The 10,451-nt window shown below is 45.4% G+C and overlaps 1 protein-coding gene across 1 annotated transcript in view; it reads right to left on the reverse strand.

Annotated features, from left to right (window-relative positions):
• C2CD3 (C2 domain containing 3 centriole elongation regulator) overlaps positions 1-10,451 on the reverse strand; it is a 36,858-nt gene that overhangs the window by 26,162 nt on the left and 245 nt on the right. Inside the window, 13 exon segments of the mRNA XM_058822737.1 lie at positions 308-430; positions 1,272-1,390; positions 2,909-3,021; positions 3,485-3,691; positions 4,347-4,501; positions 4,896-5,040; positions 6,206-6,334; positions 7,031-7,163; positions 7,677-7,894; positions 8,598-8,797; positions 9,380-9,537; positions 9,972-10,232; positions 10,363-10,402. Coding sequence (XP_058678720.1) covers positions 308-430; positions 1,272-1,390; positions 2,909-3,021; positions 3,485-3,691; positions 4,347-4,501; positions 4,896-5,040; positions 6,206-6,334; positions 7,031-7,163; positions 7,677-7,894; positions 8,598-8,797; positions 9,380-9,537; positions 9,972-10,232; positions 10,363-10,402 — 2,001 coding nt within the window.

Genomic DNA, 10,451 nt, shown 5'->3' on the forward strand with positions numbered 1-10,451 from the left:
GCTCTTGCCACATGTGAAGGAGCCAAAGCTCCAAGCCCTGAGTATGTGCCACTCAAAATTTGCCTGTGGAGTGGTTTCTGTATTCAAGTCCCAGCTTAATGACAACATTCCTAGACATGCAGGAGTTTCAGAATATTTCCCCAAAACGCTAAGAATAAAAAAGGGTTAATGTTATTTTATACTGGTCTTGCAAACATTTGTATCTGAGAACTGGTAAACTGAAACAAAGAGAGAAAAGAGGAGTTGGAAATAAGAGTGTGCAGTCAAAATTAGCAACAATTCAAGGTAGAGATGGTAAAACACATACCTTTAGGGGCCCAACTTGTGTGTGCTCTCCCTCTTTTTCCACAGGTACGTCCCAGCTGACACTGAGCTGCTCAGCCTCAATCACCCTGCGGAGCTGAAACGCTGCTGAGCCAATGGCCACAGCCTGAGGGTAGGTAAAGAGTTAGTTCTGCATGATTTCTATCACAGCTAAACAATTCTGGGGGAAGAAAAAAAGCTTTCTGGCTCCCACTCCCAATGTCAGTTGTACCAACAGGGATTTAGGAAATTTCCTCTACTTCCAATTCCAAGTCTCACTAGAACAGTAAGACAAATTTTCCTGGAACGTACTGTAAACAATTCCAGATTAATGCAATAATCGAATAACCTAAATCCTAGTAAATGAGCACAATTTCCATACTGAGAGATGCAATTTACTCCTCCATTAAAAGAAAAGCAGATATCCTTGGTGCTGATTAAAACAACATAAGCTGAGCTAACCCCTCTCACCATCTCCATCACAGGCAGACGGCTATGCAATCATCTTACCAGATAGAGATATACCTTTTCCCCCCCAAAATGCACAAGTTACAGCTGCTTTTCACAGCTTAAACAACAATCTAAAAGATGAGGGAAGTACATGTTTTTTTTTGCTCACCAGTCTCAGTCTCAGAAAAGCCTTTAATGAAGTGACATGAGTGACAAGCCTGGAGCAGTGAATGGTCCCGGCCCCGAGGCTGCCAGAGCTCCACAAGTGTTTGGGCAGCACTCCCAGGGATGCACAGGGTGGGATTGTTGGGGTGTCTCTGCAGGGCCAGGGGCTGGGCTGGTGATGCTGTGGGTCCCCCAGAATGTTCTGTGATTCTGTGAAGCCTCAGCAGCAATCAGTGTAATGTCATTTTCCCCCCCCAATATCTGACTGCCTGCACTGTGCCTGTGGGAAGTGGAAATGCAAAGAATTCCTTTGCTTTTTAATACACAAAGAAGGAACAATTTGTAGTAAATACCTTTTTCTGTGTGCTTTTTCTCATGTAGATTTTAAAAGCCAGGTCAGAGCCCCACCAGTGCTCCATCATCCTTTCCCCCAGCCACACAGGGAACACAGACTGCTGCTGGAACTTCACCACTGCAAGGAAGACAGGAGCACAAATACCCAAAATTATCGGATATAAATAAACTTTCTCCTGTAGAGTGTTGTTACAAACACAATAATTTAATTCTGCATTGTTTATTAACACAAATAAAGTAAACTGGTTTTCATTTTTGAAGGCCAGCAAACAGCAGAAGGCCAGCAGGACAAAATTAAGATTATGAATTCATAGATAACTAATAAAAATAATTAATAAATTATCAAACAAATTAATATAAACCAACATTATAACAATACATAAAGACTTCAGGTGATACCACCTCTCTGTATGCAGTAAGAGCTGTCCTTCCTCAGTGGGAGAACCCTGCCTCATTCTAACTAACAGAGATCAAGAGGGCTCTTGAGGAAGGCAAAGCTGAGCTGTAAGAAAAATCAGCTTCAGGAAAACAGGAGGGTCTGCAAGCAGAGACAGAACCAATTGGCATTCAGTCTGGAAAGGAGTACAAGAAGTACAATGACAGTGTTCACAAAGGACAAGGAAATACTCTTGTGATGACAAAAATGCAAGTTACACCTAAGGAAATGTCCAACTGAATGCCCAGCTCTTCCCCACCTTGTCTGGGATGGCTATGGAATCTTCCTCATTAGGCATATTTAATAAATGACATAAACAGCTCTCAGGAAGGATAATGCTACAATGCATTGACTTGAAGTCTTCTTCAAATTATTTTCTATTTTATAACCTATTTTTCTAGGTCCCAAAAAGCTGGACTCCACACAAGGCAAAGGCCAGAAGGATGGATGAGTTTTGGATTCCAAAGGTTGTATTACAGAAGTTCAGAAGAAACAGATGTTTTCTCTGGCCACAAATGGAGAATTCTAGGAGAACTAAGAATCTCTCAAGTGTCACTCAGAAAGGTGCAAAGCCAATGAATGACCACATGGGAGAGGCATTTGAAAGTCACCCTGGCACTCCAGTTTCTGGGAAGACTGGGCAGGGAGCACCTTGCTCACCCAGCATTCTCTGCTCAGTGGGCACAGAAACAGAAATTGTTCTCAGGGATACAAACACTGGTGACTCTCAGTACAAAGATTAATGTCTGCTCATTTGAGCACAGGACTGGAGATTCCCTGGACCCAGCAGATTTTGTGAGCTGTTGGAGATACTACAGGACATACTTCATCACCTGGGGAATTATTTATTTGGGCTGTAAGTATCTCTGATGTTTCTAAAAGTACTTGATCATCCTCCCACTACTGCAGAAAGAATACTGGCTTTATGTTCAAAAGAAGAATGGGCTTACTAACTTGTTCTTTCCTTAGGAAAAGAAATTTGAAAATCCCAGTATGAATACCTCTTGGAAGAAAAAAAATTATTTAAAACTCACTTGGCTTCCCTCTCCATGAGAGGATCATTCCCCCATGTGCAGCACAGCAACTAATCATACTCTGATTTTCAGGAGCAAAGGAAATATGTGGAAAACACTACTAAATAATTTCTAAGGGATGGAGTCAACAAAACTAAATCTAAGGGGGGGAAAATGATGCTCTTACCATCATCTGTGATTTTACTTGAGGCTACTCGAATTGCTTCTGTAGCTATGGAGACCTGTCCCTTTCCATCCTTGGAGACCCTCACAGGAAAGTGGTACTCCACAAAGAAGGTGCTGTGAATAAAAAAGCGGGAGGGTGACCACAATCCACCAAGAATCTGACGTGAGTCGCGAAACCGAACACAGCAGGCAAGTTCCAGATTCACAGCTGACTGCAACACTCTTTTTTCTAGGATAATTTAAACACCAATTCCATTAATTCCTTCCATAGATTATCTATGTGCCAGATCCTCCTCCAATAAAGTCCCTTTTGTTTTCAGTGTGCTGCCAGGCACAAAGGACATCTGCAGCTCCCCAAAACCCTGGGAAAGGCACAGCCTGAGGTGAGCCCACACCAGGATAAATCAGTCACACCTCTAACTTTCCCAGCTTGGACATTTGTTGGGATACAATCTCCTCAGAGGAGCAGAAGCCTCGGCAGCCTGGCGAGCCTGGGAAGCTGCACTGCACAGGAGAGCTCAGGGAGATCTGCCCTGAAGGCACAGCAAACAAGCAGGAATAAACAATCCCCCCTTACCACTTATGGACAGACACGGGCTGTGGAGGCTTCCCCAGCAAACCTTTCCTCCTGGGGGAGGTCTGGATGCTCTCAGGAGGGATTCTCAGGCTTTCTATGGTGACTCTGGCCAGGTGTACCCGCTGCAGCAATGCCAACCTGTCTGCACCCAAGGATGTGAGAAGAGACATTTCTCTGTGGTCTTCTGGAGGAGCAGTGGGAGAGCAGCTGGAGACACAGAAATGAGGTTCAGGACTGCAGAAACATTCTTGACATGACCAGAATGAAGGGGGAATTGTAGCTTGGTGGGAATGTTACTTAAAAACTGCCCAAGGTTCACTAAAGTATACATTTTAAATATATTTTTACTACAAATTTAGTGGTCTCTGTAATTCTCTGTAACAAAAATCTTACAATATCTGGGGTCCAAAACTGAAAAAAACCAACCCAGAAACTGCATGTTCCACATTGCTGATCTGAATCCTAACTCTTCAAAAAGAAAAGCTTAATTTCATGCCATGTACAAAAGCAGGGAGATGATACAGTTATAGACAAGTCTCTGCTGCAGAGGAACAGCAACAGGATTTTTGTCATAGTTTTAAATCTCATTTGTGTCATTTGCAAGACTTGAGTTGCAAATGATTTTGTGTTGGTTCCTCTGGGGATATGAATTTTACCTGACGTAAAAACAGCAGTGTTAGTCACAAAAATAATCAGAAATAATTGTTTGGAGCTAAAAGGGAAATAAAAATAGTCACAAAACCTTTACATTTACTGAACTGTACAAGATAAACTTGATAACTGAACACTTTTACTGGTTCCATACGAAAAAAAAGAGAATTCAGTTTCGATGAGGTAAACCAAAAGTCACTGTTGTAACTACCTGGGTTTAGATTCTGTCACATTCTGGTCAAAGGCATGAAAATCCTTCTGTGGACTCACTGGAGCTGCTTTTTTGACAGTGTCTGCCTTGGATGCTTTTTTTGAGGCTTTAACATCATCATCACTGAGGAAATCGCTCAAACTGGAATCAGATTTCTAAAGCAGAAATAATGCACACAAATAGGAAGTTAATTATCATTGTACAGAGAGTTCCATAATGGTCACAATACATAAATGGAAAACAACTTGTGCATTGCATCTATTGAAACAATTAAAATGGTACCAAAATTTCAGGGATTTAAAAAACAAAAAGTGTTCCTGGACAGCTCAATTGCAGCAATTTCCAAACTCAGTGCTTGACTTTGTCGTCTTAACAATCTTCTTTTAATAAAAATAATTTCAAGCAACGTACACAGGTACTCACAAGCATTTGCATGATACTTAAAGCTTATCCAGCTCTAAAACACTGAAATCTGTCGTTTTCCTGATCATGCAAACTTCCTGCACAGCACATTAGGGAAGGCACGTTTTCCTGTGGCTCCCCACTTACAGGGGCTGTGTAGAAGAGCCTCTCCAGCAGACTCTGGTCGTAGTGGGGATCCCCCAGCTCACTGTCGTACACCTCGCTGCCGAGGGACAGGGAGTCCCACAGGGAGCCCGTCCGGTCCCAAAGCTGCCCCGGGGAGAAATCAGCACTGTGGGTACAGGAGAGAGAAACCTCAGTGTGCCAAGCTCTGCAGGCAGCCCCCAAGGGATGTGGAGAGAATTTTACCCTGGACTGGGGCCGTGCTGGCTCCAGGCAGGGGCAGACCGTGCTCCCACAGCACGTCTGTGAGCCAGCCTGAGGGGTGAAATGGGGACAAATCCCTGTCCCCAGAGGAAAGCAGTGTGTGGGAAGGGAGGGACAGCCTGGGTGAGAGCAGATCTCTGCACATCACCCGGTCCAAACCCTGCTCAAAGGGAATGAAATGCAAATAAAAAGTTGTCCAGATGGATTCTGGGTGTCTTGGAAGCTGCAGATTCCACAACCTCTTGAAGCAACCGACGCCAGACCTTGATGATTTTTATCATTAAATATACCTATGAATATCAACCTCTGATTTTTACCCTTCACTGCTTTATAACTTCTGGAATGCTTTAAGATACCAGTGATACTTAAGGACAGTGTACTTTGATTAAAAAAAACCTCCAAGCTATACCTGAGTAATAGGTGCAAATACAAGTGTCTTTGGATACAAGCTGGGGTTAGTTTGGCTTGAGAGTTTTCTCTGTGCTGTGAGCTTAAAATCATTTTATGATCACCAGCACTACAGTGCTATCCACAGATAAACCACAGTGAAAAACTAAGTGCAGGGCACAAGAAACATGAACCTTAAATTCTGAACCATATCTGACCCAGAAGCTGTGTGCTCAGGGTGCAGATGTGGACACAACAGAAACATAATTTATGCTATGCAAAATGAGAGGAAAAGGTCCATTTAATAACTGGAGAAAGATTAAAAATAGCTACAGTTTCTTATTAGTTTCAATTTACAGAGTGTTTCCTCTCCCAAGAAACAAGGTATTTGTTTTATGTGCTTACTTTATGTAACACTTTAGGCCAAAACACTTATAACTATTCAGTAACTTGGTTTTATGAAAGATTGTGGTTAATCTTTCTGACATCACTTCCACACCAAGTGGCTTGGTGCCATCCAGGTTGTCATGCACTAAAGCTGAGCTATAAAACACCTCCATCGCTTGCACACACGTCACTGGTTACATTCCCAAAAATGTGGGCAACTTGAAGGGTCAAGAGACACTTTTCACAATGGTCAGACAAGGACAATTTTGCAGAAGCCTCCAGTGCATCACACTCACCTGCCCAAGAGCAACTGGATTGCTCTTTCTTCAGAGTTTAGGTCAAACTGCTGACCTGAAACTTCAGATCCAAGGTGATGGGGATCTCCAGGAGTGGGCACCAAACTGGACTTCAAGCCTTTTGGGTTCCTGGGCAACAGCAATGGAAGCACAGACAGCAGAAAAAGGAAAAATTAAGACATTAAGGCATGCTCAAGATGAATCCATTAATCGGTCTATCAGTTTTTTTCTGCAATGTCCAAAATGAGCTACTTTTAACACAAATACAAATAGTTTGTGCAGAAAGAAATGAAATTGAGTTGGCAATAGCATCACTGACTATCAAAGACAATGGCATTGCTTTCTGGTTATCACAGAATAACAGGCAATACTCATATTTTTACAAAGGAAAGCCAAGAAATCCAAGTTTCTTTTCTCCTAAGAGAAACCCATGTATTTAGGTCATCAATTACTTAAACTTTTCTCAAAAACTGTTTTTTGTGATGCAGTGCCATTTCACTGGCACTCTCTTGCACTACTCTTATTCCCTACAAAAATGTGTATTTCCTTGACAAATAACTTAGAACTAATTACAAATATAGTAAGAAATGAAATTAAAATCAATTACTTAAATCAAGTCTTACTACATGAAGATTAAGATGAATTCACAAAATTCAGGCATTTATTCACAGGTAGAAATTAACTTCCCGTTTGAATGATGTGGTGCTTTCACCCTAAATGAATTCTAAAACACATCCTATGAATCTCAGTATCTACAGTTTTTGGATAAAGCCCCAAAATTTATGGTTTGGAGCTTGAATCTCACTTCCCCCAGTCCAAACTCACTTTGCTGGTGCTTCAAAGTTGTCTCTCTCTATAAAATGAGACATTTTATTCAGTTCAATCTCCATGTCTGGGCTGGACTTCATTGCAGAAACAACCATGGCATCACGGAGTTTACTGCCCTGATCCAGGAGAGCTGGGAAACAAGCAGAGGGATTACATTTCAGCACTCAAATGCATTCTAAAAACCATGTGGAGACACAATCAATGTGTCAGCTACAGTCAAGAAACCTGTTTTCTGCTGTTAAAAAGAGATCTTGGTGCACTGGGGATTAAATATGTTTTATACACCAGAAAACAGCTCAGGTGGGAGTGAGGAGAGGGATCCTCCATCAGTCTCCCACTCCACTGCACACAAGGAATTTGTCTGCACACAGGGTCAGGTGCTGAAGGGCATTATTAGGATAATTTAGGGAAGAGCAGGATGTCTAATTTTTGTTATTTTCTGTAAATATGGAACTCCAAAGACAGCACATATGGAGACACGCCCTTCTCCAATGCTGCGAAAGCCTTTTTGGATTAGTGCAGCAAGAGGGAGCGAAGCCTCTCTTTCCCTTCAGAAAACCTGACAGATACTCAGAAAACCAGACAGGCAGAGGAAATACCATCTGCAGTGAAAGGTGGGAGACGAGGCAGGCTGCACACAAACCTGAGAGCAGGTCCTGTGTGGCTGGGTTGTGCACAGGGAGCACCCGTGCGCTGCCCCTGGGAAGCGCTTTGGGATCGGCGCTGGTGGGGAACGACAGGGGCTGACCCTCAGGGCTCATTTTCACATCTTCATCTGGCAAAATCCCATGGGGATGAGGAGCAGGAAAGGTGTCCTTCATGTTTTCAGAGTTCTCTTGGTACAGCAAATGGTCCTTTCCTCTAGGGAAAAATGAAACTGTGTTTCAGTGACATGTCCAGAGGGTGGGTAAAGGGATTCAGAACTCTGCAAATTCTCCAAAAGGAAACAGGACATGTTATTTTAATGATTCCTCACCTGCCACTGAGACCACCAGAGAGACCCACCCAAGCTGCAAGTAAAAGATTTAAAAAAAAAAAAAGCTTTTTAAAAGATATTTTTTACAAGAGTACGTTGTGACAGGATGAGGGGGATCAGATCCCCACTCACTGCCAGGGTAGGTTTAGATGAGATATCAGGAGAAAGTTTTGGTGGACCACAGTGAGACTCTGGCACAGGTTCCCCAGAGAAGCTGTGGCTGCCTCATCCATTCCACGGCCAGGAGCAACCTGGGAGAGTGGAAGGTGTTCTGGCAGCAGGGCTGAAATGAGATGAGCCTTAAGATCCCTTCCAGCCCAAATAATTCAGTGATTCGATTATTTGAGACACATCTCATGTGGTCTTGCATGACTTGAACTAAGTCAACCTAAGAAGCAAATTTTTATCAGAAAAGAAATTGTCCCTGTCACCTTGGAAACCCTCAACACCCTGGATTTCATATAAAATATATGTTTGAAAAGATCAAGCATCCCATAACTCACAAGTGTACTGCCAGCATTTAAAAATTCTGTGTGCACTGCAAAATAAACCAGAGCTTTGTCATGTGGAAAACAGATAAAAGGATACCTAGGAGATGTGGCTTTACTGTTGTCAACAGACTCCTCCTGTTGAACAGTCCCCTGGGCGTGCCTGGGCTGCTGGGATGGAGCAGGAGGCTGGCACTTGCTGCTTCCCTGGGCAGCAGCAACACCTGGCCCTCCTTGCGTGGCTGGAACACAGGTGCTGGTGCCATACAGCTCTGGCAGAGGCTCTAGAACCAGGGACACCTGGGAGACAAGATGGGGAAACATCACTTTGTTCTTTTCCTATCCAAGTGCAGAAAACACTGCATTCAACTTCACCTGTTGTGCCATGGAAAATTGCTAATTTTCTACATAAAGCCACATTTACATTACACAGTTATGTTACATATTCACAACTACTTGTTTCTCGTTCCATGTTTTCAAATCCAGTCAACTGCCTTTCATAATCAATTTTCCAGATCCAGTTCTGTCTGCAAGACAAAACTTTCTTAATTCCAGGTGTCAAAATCTTCTATTATTCCAGCCCAGTGAAGTGTAAGGACCAAATATCCATTTTAAATCCACTGCCAATCCTCACTCTCAGTGTAGAGATGACCACATGTTCCTCGTAAAGCTCAACTACCCCACATCCCTCTAAGCAAAATGAAGCCAACACCACCATTATTTGGTTTTTTTTTCCATTTCTTACCTTAGCTCAGAAATGCCTTGGACAGACAGTGTGCCATGTACAGCTTGACCCTGCACCTGATTATGCCAGTGTCACAGCACATAATTTATAGTAATATTATATTATCATTTCATAATGAGCAAGGACATCAAGGCTACCTGCAGCTCTCCGAGTTTCTCCGATGTTGGTGACAGCACAGCAAAGGAGCCTTTGATGGGGTGGCTGGGGGACAGCTGGGACAGCTTCGTGATCTGTGCCCTGCCAAGGGGCAGGTGCTCACGCTTGGTTAGAACCTCCAGGACAAGAACTCCCATATCTGCAAAAATCAGGAACACCTTCAGGTCACAGTCACAAGTCACACTTTTTTGGCTAAACTTACAGAAATGCCAGCGGTTAACGTTATGTCCTATTACGATAACGGGGCAGCAGGTAAAAGGGTCAATACAGACATTATTACCGGCAGTAAATGATGATGAGTAAGTATTTGGGTTTTGGAACAAGGATTCCCAGGATGAATAAGTATTTGGAAGAAGGATTCGCAGGAAAGGAACGCTTAGGGCAGGACAAAGGGGAATGAACGGCTTACCACTGCTGGAGGGGAATGAATGGCTTACCATGCCCAGGCCAGCCCGTTCCGCCCTGCCCGCGAACAAACCGCTCCGGACGCCCCGCCTGCCCTGCCCCGGCACACCCGGGCCCCCGTCCCGCCGCCCGGCGCGGTCCCAGCGCGGTGTCCCGGCGTGTCCGTACCTGCCAGGTACGCGGCGAGCTGCCGGGGCCCGCAGCGCACGGCGAAGCGGGCGCAGGTGCGGCCCGCGGGCTGCCCGGCCCGGCCGGCGGGCTGCAGCACGGTGCCGCCCGAGCTCTCGCCCCACCAGCGCAGCCGCACCACGGCGGCGGGCTGCGGGCCGGCCCACAGCACGCGGGGCACGGAGCAGCGCAGCCAGCAGCGCGCCGGGCCCCGCACCAGCGGCGGCAGGCTGGCGGCAGCGGCGGCGGGATCACCGGGACCTGCGGGGACAGGCGGCGTCAGCGGCCCGTACATCCCCCCGGCACCGCGCCGCTCCCCGCCCCACCGCCGCACGCCTCTGTCCCCGCCGTGCCCCCCGAGCCCCGCGGTGCCGCCCGTCCCGCCGCGCACCTCCCCTCCGCCGCATCCCGCCCGCGCCTCCCGCCCGCGCCTCCCGCCCGGCAACCGCCGCGGCGGCGGGGACTACTGCTCCCGTGCTG

The sequence above is a fragment of the Ammospiza caudacuta genome, chromosome 2 (genome assembly GCF_027887145.1).
Source record: "Ammospiza caudacuta isolate bAmmCau1 chromosome 2, bAmmCau1.pri, whole genome shotgun sequence".
NCBI classification, from domain to species: Eukaryota; Metazoa; Chordata; class Aves; order Passeriformes; family Passerellidae; genus Ammospiza; species Ammospiza caudacuta.